The following is a 17,156-nucleotide window of genomic DNA, read 5'->3' as shown; positions in this document are numbered from 1 at the left end:
CTGCTATGTGCTGGTTCTGGATATGAACCAGTGACCTAGAGTAAAGGGCCCTGTGTTTCCCATTTGCAAGCCAAAGCCAAGCCTGTGCTTTTTTTTTTTACTGAGAGGGACTTGGATGAGAGCCAGATGGGCCATTGTGCACCCTGCCATTTCCCGGCAGCTCCCATAAAGCTCCCAGCTCTCAGCTGGGGGAAAGGATGGTTGGGTTTGCAGTTTCTCTTGGGGTGCCCCCACCCATTCCCAAAGTTATCTCAGGCCTTTCATTTTCATGTGCAGCCACATCTCTTATGTCTCTCATCTTCTTTCCAAGCCCCCCTGCCCTGGTGTGGGAAATTCAGTTTTCCTCTTCTGACCCTCTGGTGTTCATAGCTCCACTGAGTCAGTGCATGGCAAGAGTCCTGCAGTGCAAGTTGCTGATGCAGGAAGGTGACACATTGGTGAATCACTGGAGACCACTCCTGCATTGCAGTGCAGCTATTGACCAAGTTAGGTGAGGCAGGCACTGTGCTCCTTTGGAAGAGCAGCAGAGCACTGATTTGAGTGCCTGGCAATCAATCCAAGGGCTCTCTGGCAAGAGGAAAGGTATTAACCTCAACACCTTGGTGAAGCTCCAGCTCACACCTTTGCTTCTTGTCACCTGAAATTCCCCTGCTGGGATTTAGGATTTCCTTTCCCATTTCCCACCCTGCCTAACACACCTGTGGAGTTCCTTTGAGTTGTTGGAGTCTGGTTGTGTCCTGCCCAACAAGGGTTGCAATTTTGACCTTGATTTCCACTTAAAAATGGAGGGGGCTTGAAGGATGAGTTCAGAAACATCAGTCGAAAAATGTGTAAGTGTACCAACTGGGAAGTTTTGAGCTCCTGTTCCATCCCATTGTTTTTTTCAGTCATGCAAAGTGCTTGGAGATGTGTTTGAAGTGGCTGTGAAGGGTACTGGACCTATACAGAAGTTAAGGTGCAGTGCAAGGAGCTGTCTCCAAACCAGCTCCTTTGTGTAGAGTCTTTTGTAGGCTGAAGTGTGGTGCATTGTTTTGTCCTTTTGTTAAGGTCCTACTGTGACCCTCAGTTAGGTTCTGAGCCATGCAAAGACTCTTAGGACTCTTTCCTCTGACACCTTCCTCAGCCCTGGTATTGCCACACCAAAGGGTGGCTCATCACACCTCTGCCAAGGGCTGTTTCAATGCCCTTGGGGTGAGATGAGTATCAGGGAACAAGAGGGAGAGAAAATGGTGAGAGGCTCAGCAGAGGCAAGGTTGTGCAAAGTGGTGTGGGGTTCACGTGGTTGTTAACAAAGAGGCATTGAGTGGTGGCTCCCTGTTGTGACAGAGCTCACTAGTGCCTGGAGATCATTTCCAGAGCTTTCTGTATGGGGGAGCAAGAACCAGATTTGCAAGTGTGGGAGCCTCAGTGTGGCAGCACCTCCTGGGCTTTCAGCAGGAAGGGTTTCCAGGTTCAAGAGCCACCAGCTGTCACTTACCCTGTTCCCTCCCCAGCACCACTCACACCCAGGGAGTCCAGACCTTCTTTCCCAGCCCACTGCCTGTGCCACAGGGCACCCTGAGTTCTGCACAGTGCCCCCAAGGCCTTGCATGGCCAAGTGAATATCTGAGCTTGGGATCGTGGGGAAAGGCATCCACACAAACCACTTCAGAGGCCAAGGTGGAGGAGCAGGATCTCAGAGGTCTCCACTAATGAGTCTTGGCACTGACATGCCTTTGGCACTCAGCTGGGGCTCTTTTACTGCTTTTGGTGCTAACAAAAAAATCACAACAACAACAAAAACCTAAGGAGTAAAACTGGGCAAGCTTCAGCGCTGCCTGGGAGGTGTCAGAGTGGATTGGTGGGCACTGGGAGAGCTGGCAAAGGAGCTGCAGAGGGCAGGATGCATCCCAAGCCTTTCCTCTGCCGTCTCGACCACACACATCACTCAGCCAGAAGAGGCAGGGCGAGCCCCAGCACTGCACATGCAGGCACACATCCTGTTTAATATGTTCAAGCCTCTCCAGAGGCTGATTAGTGATTTTATTTTCTCCTCCTCTCCCAGCCTTGCACGCTCACTGCCATCAATTATCTATGCATTTGCCCTGATGAATTATTGAGTGTGTAACGGGGTGAGGGGAGATCCACCACCCCAGCTCTGCCATCTTGCAAACAAATGCTCCCTGGAGCATGACAGCAGCTTGTTTGCCCTCAGCTTTCTGATTTAGGATGGGGAGCCTGTGAAGCTGATCCAGTCAGCTGCAAAACCCCTTTGTTCCGTCTGTTCTCACAACAAACATTGGTACAGAGAGGCACTGACAGGCTGTGAGAGTTGGGGCTGTTCAGCCTGGAGAGGAGAAGGCTGCAGGGAGACCTTAAAGCAACCTTCCAGTACCTGAAGTAGGGTAGAGGAAAGCCAGAAAGGGACTTTTTGCAAGGGCTTGTAGTGATAGGATGAGAGGGAATGGATTGAAGCTTGAGGAGGGCAAATTTAGACTGGAGATTAGGAAGAAATTGTTTAGAGTGAGGGTAGGAAGACACTGGAACAGGTTGCCTAGGGAGGCTGTGGATGTCCCCTTCCTGGAGGTCTTCAAAGTCAGGCTGGATGAGGCCTTGAGCTACCTGGGCTGGTGGGAGGTGTCCCTGCCCATGGCAGGGGGATTGGAACTGGATGCTCTTTAAGGTCCCTTCCAACCCAAACCATCCTAGAAATCTGTGATTCCTCATCCTTGCTGTCGAGGTGTGGATATTGCTGCTGTGGTACAGAGCAGAGCAATGGGTTCCTTATTTCCCTGATGAGAGGCTTGGAGGAGCAGAACATAAAGAGGCTTCCCCTGTCTTGCAAAAGATCCCTGAGTTCCTCAGCCACCTGGAAAGGAAGCCTGATTTCCTCTTGCTGTTTGGGGTTTTGGGGGGTAGTTTTTGTTTGTTTTGTTATTTCTGCTGCTGGTTGTTGGGTTTTGGGTTTTTGGGTGTTGTGTTTTTTTTTTTTTTTTTTTTTTTTTTTTTTTTTTTTTTTTTTTTTTTTTTTTGTCCCTTTCCCCCTGAAGCCTCTAGAAAGTTTGGAATGTGTTTTTGTTAAAAGTTGCTACATGTAAGGGCCTTAATGCCAGCCTTGGCAGCACTGTGCTGTTGGCAAGCAGTCCTCAGCTGGCACTAACTTCTTCCCTAGCCCAAAGTCTGACTCTCTACACCTGGGCAGAGGAGGCTTCTGCAGGACCATTTCTGGGGTCTGGTTCAGAGTCAGGTTCATCAGCATCAAAAACTGCTTTTTCTCCAGTTTTATGTCCATGTACCACCTGCACTGATGCATGGATCCCATGGCAGAGGTTGGGTAGAAGGGGGAGGGTGGGACTGGAAATGGGTAGCAAGTCCCTGGGTTTTTAACAGGGTCATTCATTCATTTGCAGGGAAATCCTGGTGTAAAGAGAGGGCACAGTGATGAAGAGAGGGACTGGACTGACCTCTCTCTTCTGATAACTATCACATTCTCTGCCAGCTGGGCTGACAGTGCCTTTAAGAGGCACATCTTGGGAGGCCATCCCTGGACAGTGGTGGCCTTCAGCCTGCTGTGGGCTCCTGCAAGCTGTGCTCCTCATCTGCAAGCCCCGCTAGGGAAGGGCTGGGCAGTCCCAGCCAATTCCAAGGAGAAGCCAGTGGCTTTTGCTCTTCTTCTCCCTGGGGTTCATCTCACCTCTCACTTTTCTGGCACTGTGAGGAGGTGTTGGGCCACGACTCCGCTGTCGTGAGCGGAGCCTCTTTTCTTGGGGTGTCGAAAGCTTGAGTCAAAGGGAAGTGCTGAGGCCTGGGGGTGGGTGTCAGGGAGCTTGTGTGGCACAGGAGCCAGCTGTGCCCTCACCCCAGCCCTGGGCACGCTCTGCCTGGGGGGCATGGGCCTTTCATGAAGGAGGTGGGGACCGGGTGCTGATGAATCCTCTCTCCTCCAGCCTTTGGGAGAGAGAGGGAGTGCTGAGCACACCTACAGCCAGGCAGCAGCAGGTTGTTCCCAGGGCCTTCACTACATGATTGCTTTTGCTCTCCAGCAAGCTCCCACATGCTTTGGGAGGCAATAAAGACTTCAGAGCCAGACTGCTTGGCAAATCTATTGCTCACCTCAGTGGGTGTGGGCAATTCTGCAAGAGGCCCTCTCACCTCCAGGGCAGAAGGAACAGCATATGCTGCAAAACATGTTGGAGACATCTCCCTGCTCCCCATTCACCCATTCTTTCCTCAAATCCCAGCATGGCATTATCTAAACCCAGCCCTGGTGCACCTGGTGCCCTCATTTCATCAGGAAGGTTGTTGTGGGCCACAGAGTCCCTCAGGGCATTGGCCAGACTGGTGTCAGAAATGTCTTTCACTGGTTTACTACCTGGTTCTCCAGTAGGCTAATGCCTGTGGTTAGCATGAAAAAACACAGTCCTTCTGTGACTTTATCAGAGCAGGAAGGTCCATTCCCTCTGGATTCTGGAGAGACATGCATGGAAAAAATGACCCTGGCTACACAATAAGGGTGGGGAGACACTGGAACAGGCTGCCCAGGGAGGTTGTGGATGTCCCCTCCCTGCAGGTGTTCAAGGCCAGGTTGGATGAGTCCTTGAGCAGCCTGGGCAGGGGGTTGGAGCTGGATGATCTTTGAGGTTCCTTCCAACCCAAACCATTTTGTGAATCTGTGAAAGTCCAACCCTGCCACCTCAGCCGACAGAACTCACTGGCTTCATGCATGCAGGCACATGAGGGCACCAGTGCTTTGCAGTGGCTGTAAGCAGTGCTGAAAAACATTCTTCAGCACCCAGCTGCAGTGCTGGGCTGTGGGGCAAACCAGCACTTGACTCAGGGTTGGGGGCAAGTCCACACAAAGCTCTGGAGACTGAAGCTTCAGTCTCAGCTGCTGATGTCTGTGGTCAGCTGCTGGCGTCTCATGGCTGGGCTGGATTGTTGAGGCTTGTCCCCAGGGTCACAGGCTTGGTGTAGAGAGATGGAGAAGGAGAGAAAGATAGATGTGGAGACCAAGATCAGGCTGAGCACAGTAAGCATGGAGAGAGGAGGTAACGTGGAGATGTGCTGAGAAAAGGATAGAGGCCATGTTGTGGCTGAGAAGACTTCTGCAGGCCTGCACTTGTGTGTGAGAAACTGCAGGCAGGAGACTCTTGCTCAGGTCCACATCTGGAAGCCACAGGGCACATCTGCCAGGGGCCTGTGGGGGCTGAGACTGAGGGGTTCATTGTAGCCTTGCACGGGGAGCCCACTCCTGCCCTGCAAGAACAGAGCAGGGGTGAGGTTTCAGAAACCCTCTGTCCCCACAGTCAGAAGATGCTGTCTCTTTCTCTCACTAGACAATTTTTCTTTCCCCAGCTCCTCTCTCTGGTTACCCTTTCATGTTCCTCAGTCTTTGTACATCTTTCTTTTTTTATTACCCCTTCCTCCCCTTTACTGTCAGTCTCCCAGAATACATCCAGTTTCAGATCCTGCCAGAAGCAGTGAGCCAAACCAGCTTTTCTTGCTCTTACCACCTCGCTTCTCTGTTGTATTTATCATATAAATGCTGCCTGTATAATTAGCAGGGCATTATCTCTGAACATACAGATTAGGCAAAGACACAATGGCAGCCAAAGATGAATTTCAGGGTCAGTCTGGTGGGAGACATTTCTCTCCAGCTGTCAGGAGGAATCAGCTGAGACAGAAGAGCAGCTCTGAACACCAGCCACCACCTCTCCCAAGCACCTTTCCACCTTTCATCTTCACTCTGCAGAATCAAGATGGAAGGTTCCTGAAGGCAGCCACTTCTGAGCCACAGAAACCAATCTAGATCATGCAGGTGGATGGTGCAAGTTGTACAGACACTGCCATAAAGCTGCTCTGCTGTGGGAACTCTTGCTGCTCTGAATGCAGGGCTGGGGCTATGCAGTTCAGTTAATTACTGTTGCATTTCCAGGAGGATTAAATGGCTGTCTGCATGTGTGCTAGCATATGTCAGGGTATGTTGTGCTGATGGCTATCAGCACTTTAATAGGCCTCCAGATAAGCATGCTCTATTGACAAGAACTGATGCAGTGTCATCCAAATTTCAAGACAGAAGGAAGGTCCCTTCCAACCCACTGCGATGTGTGAATCCATGAATTATTGATCCGACCTCGTGGCTTTGGGTGATCATGAGCCCCAGGCTGGCTGCTGAGCATTAGGGCTGACTGCAGTGAAGTGTGAGCACAGCAGTGGGAAGGAAGGTGTTCATGAACAGGAATGAAGCTGCAGGAGCTTCAGTGCCAGCCAAGATTATGGTTGATTCTGTGAGCTGCAGCTGGATGCAGGTAGCTGCAGAAGGTACTGAGTGCCTGTTGCCATAGACTGTTGTTGTGTCAGCCATACAAGAAGAAATAAATGGAATACATAAAGGAGTTCATGGGCCTGATCTCCAAGAACATCTCTCTTTCTCTGGGACTTTATGCAAGGGTTTGTAGTGATAGGATGAGAGGGAATGGATTGAAGCTTGAAGAGGGAATGGATTGAAGCTTGAGGAGGGGAGATTGAGACTGAAGATTAGGAAGAAATTCTGTACATAGAGGGTAGGGAGACACTGGAACAGGTTGCCCAGGGGGGTTGTGGATGCTCCCTCCCTGGTGGTGTTCAAGGCCAGGTTGGATGAGGCCTTGAGTCAGCCTGGGCTGGTGGGAGGTGTCCCTGCCCGTGGCAGGGGGTTGGAAGTGGATGATCTTTCAGGCCAGCCCATGCCATGGCTGTCTGCCCAGCTCACTGTCTCCCCATTGTATTGCAGGACTGCAAGCTCAGACTGTCTTAGTCAATGACACAGTCTCGGGGTTCATCGGGTCGGACGTGGTCCTGCACTGCAGCTTCACCAACCCTCTCCCCAACGTGAAGATCACGCAGGTGACGTGGCAGAAAGCCAGCAACGGCTCCAAGCAGAATGTGGCCATCTACAACCCTGCCATGGGGGTCTCCATCCTCTCTCCCTACAAAGAGAGGGTGACCTTCCGGAACCCTTCCTTCAAGGACGGCACCATCCAGCTGTCTCGGCTGGAGCTGGAGGATGAGGGGGTTTACATCTGTGAGTTTGCTACCTTCCCAACAGGCAACAGGGAGAGCCAGCTGAACCTCACTGTGCTGGGTAAGAGACTGCACAGCCTCTGTAGTGTGAACCTTTGACTCCAGCTAAACACATCCGGAGGAACCTGAGACTCATGGCCTGGGAGCTCAGAGCAAAGATGGATCTTGGGTGTCAGTTTTAGTGAGGATGATCTTTCAGGTTGGCTGTAGAGAGGCAAAGGACAGGGAAGGCAGGGTAGGTGGTTCACTGAGCTATCACAGGAACACCTTTTCCTCTTTCCAGGCCTCTTTTCCCCTGTTTCTTAACGTGACCTGATCCCTAATGGAGTGGTAAGTTTTAATGAGCTAGTGGCTGTCAAGTGAACAGGGAGAAAAGACAACAGAGAGATCCTAAGCACTTAGGTTTATGAGTGAATAGACCCCACCAAAGGTCCGCCTGATGAATTTGCTCTCTAGTTTTGGTTTCTCATTCTAACAAAGGGCTTGAAGCCTTTGGCAGGAAGGGATTGACTTTCTATTGTCTGTCTGTGCACCTAGAGCACTTTGGGCACTTCTACCATGCCTCCCCCAGAGTCATTTGCTAGCAGTTTGCAGCAGCACGAGGTCTGTCACAGGGGCAGCCATGCTAGATGTTTGTTGGCTTGGAGCAGGTAGGGTAGCATTGCTTTTCTAACCATCTCTTTGTATCCTTCCCATCTCCTCCTCCTCCTCCTTTGCAATTCCTTGCAGCCAAGCCCACAAACCGGATGGAGGGCACCAAGCGGCCACTTATCGCTAAGTCTGGCAGGACAGAAAAGATCTTGGTAGCTACCTGCACCTCCTCTAACGGGAAGCCTCCCAGCACTGTCACCTGGGACACCAAGCTCAAGGGAGAAGCAGAGTTCCAGGAGATCCGGAACAGCAATGGCACCATCACAGTGATCAGCAGGTACCGGCTGGTGCCCAGCCGGGAGGCACACCGGCAGCAGCTCATGTGTGTGGTCAACTACCAGCTGGATCGCTTCACAGACAGCATCACCCTCAACGTGCAGTGTGAGTGGGCATGGGCAGGGCTGGAGAGCGTGGGCAGCCCCTGGGCTGGCTGGTAAAGCCTGGCCAAAAGGGAGTTTTCTGAAGGGAAGATGTTGGTGTGGTGGAGGGTGGGCGAAGCAGGGGGCTGCTCTCTTCTTCTGGAGAGCAAAAGCTGAAGTGATCCCTTGGAATAATCATCTGCCTTCTCTTTTTCTCTGTCATGTCCCTGTGTTCCTCCTGTTCTCTCCTTCCTTCACTCTCCCTCACATTCCTTGTCCTTTCATCTTTCCCACCTTGCAATCTCTCTCCTCCCACCCCTGCCCCCTCAACTCTTCCTGTTTCATTTTCTCCCCCTTCCTTTTCCACCACTCTTTCCTGTTCCTTCCCTATCTTTCTCATCCCCCTGCAGATGAGCCAGAAGTCACTATTGAGGGCTTTGATGGCAACTGGTTCCTCAACCGGAAGGATGTGAAGCTGATATGCAAAGCAGATGCCAACCCCCCAGCTCACACCTACGAATGGAAGCTGTAAGTGCCTGCAGTGCTTCTGCTCTCATAGGAACATCTGAACAGGGCCACAGAGCCTCTGAGGAAACTCAGTCTCCCTCTGGTCAGTCAGGGCTCAGTCCCATCATTGTCAGTGGTGTCACTCCAAGGTAAAACCCTTGCGTGTGAGAGCAGAGTTGGACGCTGCTAGTTCCAGGAGCTTGGAGCTGATTCTGGCTCCCTGGCACAGCTCTGCCAGGTGGCCTTCAGTGCCAGGGAGCTCATTTCTTTGTTTGCAAACCAGGCAAGCTCTGCTATCTTCAGGCTTGGCCTTTCTGGCTCACCCCCTCCCGTGCTGGCCATCCTTCGAAGCTGAGTTTCTCAGATCCAAGCCAAGGCTTGCTGCCCTGCCAGCCCTGTCTAGAGGGCAGCCTGTGCTTTTCAGGCAGGTAGTGCACTGCTTGAGGTGTCTAGAGCAAGGGGCTTGTTTTGAGGCTTTATCCAGAAGTTTTGCATGGCCTGTGGCCCCAGCTGGCAGAGCTGGGACTGGAGTTGTAGTTGGGTCACACATAGCCACCTCACCTTTCTCTGCACAGAGTCTTTCCCCTGTCTCTCAGCTAGGTCCTCCTCCAGCACCTTCCAGTTCAGACTGAGGAGGGAAGGGCAGTAGGTAAGGATCATACACAGCTCCTCTCCACAGGGCTGGAGTGGAGCTTGCTACCAAAGCAGGGCAGCCTCAATACCCTGGATAGCTTCCTCTTCCCATTGCACTGGAATAACATTCTGCCCTGGTGATGGGAGGCAGCTGAGATATGACAAGGTGAATAATATGCCCTAAGTGCTTGCACTATAATTTGCTTGAGGAGCTGGAAGAGAACCCAGGATTTCCCTTCCATAAAGGGGCACAAATGCTACAGAATTGATCTGCTTGTGAAAAAAAACCTTTCCCTGGGATCAGCCCCTGCTGTAAGCAAGAGTTCCCATTTGGAGCTCTCATCTCCATGCCACTGACATTAAACAGAAGCAATTCCTTGTCCTCAAGGGTTCCAGCTTGTGGTTGAACCGACTAAAGGGACTGAAAAGTGAGCAAGGAGTGTCTGGAGAGTCAAATGGGGATTGATGCAACCTGATGTGGTTCTCTCCCCATCTCTTTCTTTTCTATAAGCACTCGTGGAGCCTTAAAAAAGAAAGATCAAATGGATCCTTTCTTCTTTTCAGCTGGCACTTGTCATCAGAAAAGAGGCTCTCAAAACGACTTTGCAAGGAGCTGGGCATATTCTCTCTCTCATTTTGCTTCCCAGATCAAACTGTTCACAGTCAAAGTCTGAAGAGGATTGTTTTTCTTGCCTTTTTTCTAGTTCATGTCCCCAGCTTGCTCCCTCTGTTGGTTCTGCCAGTCTGACTTAAACTCTGAGGGGGCTCTCTGGCTTCCTCACAACATTGCCAGCAAAGTGTTAGAGGCAAAGATGCCCCTTGTGGCACCCTAGGCAGAAGAGGTGCCAGTTTAGGCTCTCTGTGTGTAACAGGGCTGGCAAATTGAGCTGAAGTGAGCCTTGTGAGATGGATCTGGAGGCAGGAGGCAGATTTTCTCTCTGCTTTTGGGCAAGTCATTTCTTCCTTTTGTTCTACCATTGCTGGAGGCTGAGCGCTTGCTGAGCTCCTGGACATCAGACTGTCCATGGCTGGAGCTCTGTCACTGCCCAGACACAGCCAGCAGCACAAGCAGCCCCTGATCTCTGTTGGAGCAGTCTGCTCCTGCTGTGCTGGTGATGCTGAAGGCAGGCTGAGAGCTGCAGCACAGGGGAACCAGGTGCCAAACATCTCAGCCAGGTGATGTTTCTGTAGCCCAGGGCAGAAAAGAAGGTTAGATACCAACTAGGCTCAAAGAGAGCAAGGGATGCAGGTGTCAGGGCTGAGCATGGCACTGCATGACTGAGTGTGAGCAGAGCATCTCATTTGCACACCTGCTCACAAATGCAGCTCTGGCTGAAACACTTCTGGGGAACAGCACCTCTCTGAGGCAGCCATGGAGCTGATGCCTCTGTGCCTGTCTGATTGATGATGTTTGTTTGGTTTTAAGCACTGATAAGAGTTGTTTTCCCAAGGATTCTCTGTGAGCTCTGTGTGTGTGTGTCCATTTGTCTGTCTTTAGCCTGCAGAGGTTTCTTGACTTCCAGCTAGGAGCCTGGGAGCATCAATATTTTGCTTTGAGAAGGAATGGTGGGGAATAAAATGAAGAGAGAGGAGGACTGAATTAAAGAGTAGAGGTTCTTAGGACAAATAGCACTTCAGTCTGATTCCTCAGCCTCTCCCTTTGTGCACATTTGGTAGGTGAGTTAGGCCTGAGTATGAGATTATTGATCCGAGAGGGTGGAAAGGAAAAATGGAGTGCAGCTGAAGGTCAGCAGAATGAAGGCAGAAGAAGAGGAAAGTAGAGAATGAGAACAAGTGAGACTGGGAGAAACAGAGGTGGAAGAAGAGGAAGAAAAACCTGGGGCACAGATTGCCCCCCTGGATCTTTCAGCCCAGACTGCTGTTCTCCCATTCTTTGCCCCAGGCTGCCTGTTAAGTAGCACCCTGTGAGGAAGAGGCAGACCAAGCAGATGGGATGAAGGCCTGATAATTAACTGTGCTGCAGCCATCCACCTAGGGATGTGGCACATGTGTGTGTATAGGGAGGTAAGGAATGGGAACAACATCCATGACCATCCCCTTGCTTCCCACAGTGCCACTTCAGTGATATCAAACTGATTCAACATTTCTTTGCCTGGGGCTGACAGGGAAACAGCCACCAAGCATCTTGGGTTCATCCACGTGCTCAGATGTGCCTCTTCCCCTTCCTGAGGGTCAGGAAGCAATAACTGCTGCTGCTGTTTTGTTCCTGCATGGCATGGACGAGACAACCACACTTTGCTCTCCTCTCATCCAGATGAGAAACAGTCAGGGGAGCTGTTAGAGGAAGCAATATCCTTCTTCAGCATCCCACACCCCAGATTTTGGGATGTGCCTTTGCCTTTGGAGATTTAGTGCCTTACAGGTAGAGGACCTTCAGCTTCCATCATCTTTGGGATCATTGGCTTGGTGTAATGGGAAAGACAAAATCTGTTTGCTCTCCATGTGTGTGTGTGTGGACATGCAGAATGTGTGCACCAAGCCCTTCTTTCCAAACCTCATCAGACCCCCATTATTCCCTTTTGTCTCTTACAAACTGCACATTTTTTTTCCTGGGAGGGAAAGGATGTCCTGAGTAATTTGGAGTTGCCTAAGAGAAGTAATTACTTTGCTTCAGTAATTAAGAGCAAGCAAGGCCACGTGTGTCTTTTCCTAACACACAGGCTTTGGGCTTTTTGTTTTGAATCTGCCTTTGTTAATTTATTCTGTGGGTCTCTAGATTTAGTCTTGCAGCATTCCAGCTTCACACTTACCTGACCTGGTGGCAGGTGCTCTAAATCAGCACCACTTTACTCCAGCTTCAGTTGCCATTAACACTGGCTGATCAGATGTCCAAGAGAGTTACATGAGCAGGAAACTGGAGCAAAGCAGGGTGAGGTTGGTGTCCCATTCCTGTGTTTTCCATCAAATGGAAAATACAGGCATGGAGGAACACTCTGAAGATGAACCTGCTAGGTGTGAGCCACCCAAACCAGTGTGACCTGGACACCTTACCCTGAGCTTGGTACCTGCTTGGGGTTTGTGCTGGAAAATGAACTGCTTGAAAAGCTCTTCAGTGTGTTTTCTAGAAGGAAAGTTCTGCTTTGGGTTTGGTGTTAGCAAAATCCACAGGGCTGTAGGTGGCCCAAATATATCCAATCTGCCTTGAATCCACTGAGTAGGGAAACACCCCAAAAATCCATGGGAAGAACCTGGTTCCCATCATGCAGTGGATATACCCTGGAGACACTCTGCTGACTCTTTCCTGTGAATGCTGCTGCCTGAGGGCTTGGTTTCAAGGCTGACCACATTAAGGGCTATTTTCCAGCCAGCACCACCAAGTTCTGGACCTGCCCAAGGTCAAGAGCAAACCCAGCATGTCACTGTCACCCCTGGAGTATGGCTTGACCCTGCTGAGTGTCATCTTTGGGTTCAACCATGAGCTTTGTTTCCCCTAGGCCAAATGGGACCCTGCCAGGGAGTGTGGAAATCCAGAACAACACCATCTACTTCAAGGGACCTGTGTCCTACAGCGTGGCAGGGACCTACATCTGCGAGGCCTCCAACGCCATCGGCACACGGTCAGGCTTGGTGGAAGTCAATGTCACAGGTAGGAAACCACTTGGTGTGCTTTGAAAGACAGAAGAGGAGGAGGAGGAGGTGGGGAGACAACTACCAGTCAGTTACATCTCCTTCTAATGTCTGTCTTAATCACCAGTGTCTCCTTCTAGGCGTGGGGAGTTTCGTGATGCAAAGGGAGCAGTGAAGTTCTTTGCTTTGCACTGGTTTGGCTTTTGGGATTTTTTTCTCCTTTCCTCTTGTTGTCTTTTCCTTTCTTCCACCAAGATGTATTCAACTTGGTTCCACCCACCCCCCTCCCCCAGCCCCTTGTCTTCTGCTCTGGATTCAGAGAGATTGTTGGGCATGTTAGAAGTGAAGACATGTCAGGGAGGTGTTTGCTAGAAGGCAGAAGAAGGAGCAGGGTGAGGATGGAGACTGCCACTGAGGCAGTAAAGCGTGAGATGGATGAGTCATTAGTTCAGGATGATGTTTGGTGTTTCTGATGTCAGGCAGTTCTTATGGCTTTTCATTTGTGCTCCTTCCAATGCCATCCTGGTCTGTGCACTTGCTCACCTGGCTGGCAGGGGTTACTGAGAGGCTGTGAGCACTTGAACAGCTTTGTCTGGGCTCCAGAAAGGAGTAACACCACAGGATGCAAACCATGGGAAGTGATGCACTGTGATGTCGTGTGAGACAGAAGGAATTTGATGACTTGCAACTCCTCGTAGTCACAGGAGTGAGGAGAAGACATGGGGATGTGCTTAGGTAGTGGCAGGGAGAGAAAGTGATGTCAAGAAACAGGTTAAAGAGAAGAAATAGCATACAGCAGTAGCCTGCTTTCAGAGAGAGAAAGGGATACTGCATCAGCAAAGGGGAAGAAGTGGCTGTGGGTGCTTTGAGAGCAGGGAAGGGAAGTTTGCACCATTCCTTGGGGGGTAAAAGGAGTGATTGGTTTTATCAGTGGGTTAATGACAGGCAGTGACCAGCAGTCATGGATCTTGCAAGAGAAAGTACCTCTTGCAGTAGTGAGCTGGAGCATTGCCACACTGCAATGAGCTCCATGCTCCTGGGGGTCAGAGGAGGGAATGACTATCTGGTGAAGCAGCTCTGCCTGCCTGGGAGACATTCCTGACATCTGGAGCTACTCACCAAGGCTCCCTCTGGCCCTCCAGCTGGCCAGCAGTGCTGTGGGAGCTCAGTGGTGATCTCCTTTGGGTGCTGCCCTACACCCCAGCATGGGATCACTGCCAGGTGGGCAGGCAGCACAAACCATGACACATGGCCACTTTTCAAGCTGGGCTCACAGCAGGCACCGTGGGGTGTTGCAGGTCCAGACCTGCTCTCTCTGGGGAGGGGAGGGCAGCAGGACTGTGAGTGCAGCTGGGTGAGCTGGAGAGCAGCCAGCAGTCTGTGCATATCTGCCAGCTCCCTGTGCAAGTGCCATGGGCAGCAGAGTCCCTGTGAGATGGAGGAGCAGAGAGGGGCACTAGGGGCTCCCAAATCATGGGAGATACAGCACAGGTTCCTAGGGTTGTTAACCCTTCCTGCTGCCAAGCCCAAGGCAAATCAGGGTGCCTGCTGTTCTGAGAGCAAACCACCTGTCTGAGCCACCCCAGGCAGCTGCCTGACCTCTGGGTTGATGACTGCCTGCCTGTGATCTCAGTTTATTCCCAAAGGTCCAAACTGGCGGGGTTGAGGTCAAATGAGAGGGAAGGAAGGGCACAACCCAGAGCTGCCCCACAATGAGGGATTAGCAACCAAGCCATTAGGCCAGGCCTCCACCACATGGAAAAAAAAGAAAAAGCTTTAAATAATTCATGGGATCTGAATATGTTTATCCAGCTTTCCCTAAGGACCTATTAGGTCAGTTCTGGGGAGGGCTCAGCCAGCCTCACTCAGCTATTACAGGTACATTTGTTTGGGTCTTGCAGGCAATTTAGGGATTGTCAGTGGACCACGAAGCCTCTTTCAAGAGCTGCATGCAATAAATGGAGTTCAATTTAGTGAGCAGCCAGCCTTACCAGAAAAAAAGAACAGAGGGCTGGTGCAGAGAAAACCCTGCAGCTGTTTTTTCCCCTTCCTGTGTCCCTGGGTAAACAGATCTCCCCTCTGCTATCATCCAGCATCCTTCTTCCCACCCCCAGTGAGAAGGAATCGTACAACCATAGAACAGTTTGGGTTGGAAGGGACCTTAAAGATCATCCAGTTCCAACCCTCTGCCATGGGCAGGAACACATCCCCCTAGACCAAGTAGCTCAAAGCTCTATCCAGCCTGGCCTTGAACACTTCCAGGGAAGGGGCATCAAGAACTTAGAATCACAGGATTGCCCTGGCTGGGGAAGGTCTCCAAGCTCTCCAGGGGGGGCAGGGCTAATTGGGTCCTCATGGGGAGGATGATTTGTTCAGAGGGAGAAGGCTGAATGCTTCTATTCGAGTTATAGCACATTACAGAGATTGATATGTGCAAATACAGTATTTTATTCCAGCAATCTGTTCCTTTAATAGCTTCTCCTGCCTTGCAGGACCTTTGTCAGTGGCAGCCAAGCCATGTAGTGTGACGTGATTATTTATTCCAGGCAGCTGGGTGACATCATCCAAGGCTGTGGCCACAGACTGCATGCATGTCCCTGCCTGGCTGCACATGGATTTGGTGGTCATCAGCAGAGAGCTGCTCCTGTCCACACACCTGTGTGTGACCCTGAGCTGCGTCCTGGCATGCAGAAAGGGCCTCCCAAACCTGCATGCCCTGTTGCACAGTGCTGTGTGCATGCAGGATGTGTGAATCTGCATTCAGAAGATGTTCTTGGCTGGCTGGGCTTGTGTGCAGCACCCTGCCTGCATCCCCTGGGCACTCTGCATGTGTGTGCATGTGGGGGGACATCCTGTGCTGGCTTCAGCCAGAGGAAGCCCAAGGAGGAAGATGTTGATAAAATATCTCTTCTCTCCGTGGGCCTTTCAAGAACCAGGCAAACATTCCCTGTGGGGACAGGCTGGGAGAGTTGGAGCTGTTCAGCCTGGAGAAGAGAAGGCTCCAGGAAGACCTTAGAGCAGCCTTCCAGTACTTGAAGGGGACTGTAGGAGGGGAGGGACTTTTGACAAGGTCTGGGAGTGCCAGGATGAGAGGGAATGGATTGAACATTGAAGAGGACAGATTTAGACTGGAGATGAGGAAGAAATTTTTTCCAGTGAGGGTGGGGAGACACTGGAACAGATTGCCCAGGGAGGTTGTGGATGTCCCCTCCCTAGAGGTGTTCAAGGCCAGGCTGGATGAGGTCTTGAGCAACTTGGGTTGGTGGGAGGTGTCCCTGCCCATGGCAGGAGGATTGGAACTGGATGATCTTGAAGGTCCCTTCCAGGGCAAATCATTCTATGCATCTGTGAATCAAAAAGGAAGGAGAACCACAGAATCACCAAATGTTAGGGTTTGGAAGGGACCTCGGAAGATCCTCCAGTCCAACCCCCCTGCCAGAGCAGGACCACCTAGAGAAGGTTACAGAGGAACTCACCCCGGTGGGTTCTGAATGTCCCCAGGGGAGGAGACTCCACAACCTCACAGTGCTAGAGCTGAGGGAGCACAAAGAGCAGCTCTCCACTGCAGGGCTCCCAGCTGTTTCCTGAGGCCAGAAAGGGATCTTTTCCTCCAGGATACTGCAGCTTCCCCTGTTTGCTTGGCTTGCAGCAGGGAATTATTTACACACCACAGAGATCTCGCCCCAGCAAGGTCACTGCAAGCAGCCTGTGGGGCTTACTGGAGCCTGCTGCCATGTGGCAGCTTCTGCCAGGGCTCAGAGCACAAGAGAAAGCACTTTCTGGGAAGCTTTAAATCCTGAGCCCAGAGCAGGTGCACCCAAAGCTCAGCCTCTGGCCATGGTCACGCCACGCTGCACCAGCAGGCACTGGTGGCTGGGTTAGGAGGGAGGGTTGCAGGGCCAGGGGCTAAAGAGGAGCAAGCCTGAGGGGCCATCTGATGCTGCTGTTCTGGGTGGCAGGCAGCAGTGTCTGCTGCATCCTGTCTGCTGGCATCTGTGCCAACAGCCCCTGCGGGAGCAGTGCTTGACTGACAGGCAATAGGTGACCTGACAGAGAGATTAAAACCTAAGACAGGTTTGGCATCTGGCCCAAAAGCTGTCACACTCTGAAATGCCAGTGGCAGCTGCTAAACTTCTGGATTAGTTGCCAGTGGTTTTTTTTTTTTTTTTTCCCAGCCCCACTGCTTCCTCTGCACAAGGCCAGCAGGAATTCCTGGTGGGGAGAGGAAGATCAGGATCCCTTCAAGCCAGAGATGGGACTGCATAGGTGCAAGAGTTGGGAAGGAAAGAGGGCAGCTGGCTTCTCAAAGTGCACCCCTGTGTGGGCTGAGGCAGGTCCAGAGGTGTTTCCCTATCTGCACTCATCTATACATCTGCC

General features: G+C 51.5%; 1 protein-coding gene across 1 annotated transcript in view; it reads left to right on the top strand.

The window, feature by feature from the left end:
- The window catches only part of NECTIN1 (nectin cell adhesion molecule 1), a 103,502-nt gene that overhangs the window by 42,208 nt on the left and 44,138 nt on the right, over window positions 1–17,156 (top strand). Inside the window, 4 exon segments of the mRNA XM_054395706.1 lie at window positions 6,752–7,102; window positions 7,771–8,073; window positions 8,462–8,579; window positions 12,647–12,798. Of these exon segments, the coding sequence (XP_054251681.1) occupies window positions 6,752–7,102; window positions 7,771–8,073; window positions 8,462–8,579; window positions 12,647–12,798 (924 nt within the window).

This window comes from Indicator indicator, chromosome 34 (genome assembly GCF_027791375.1).
Source record: "Indicator indicator isolate 239-I01 chromosome 34, UM_Iind_1.1, whole genome shotgun sequence".
NCBI lineage: Eukaryota > Metazoa > Chordata > Aves > Piciformes > Indicatoridae > Indicator > Indicator indicator.
The sequence above is the reverse complement of the archived record's forward strand: the minus strand, read 5'-3'. Positions and strand labels throughout refer to the sequence as shown.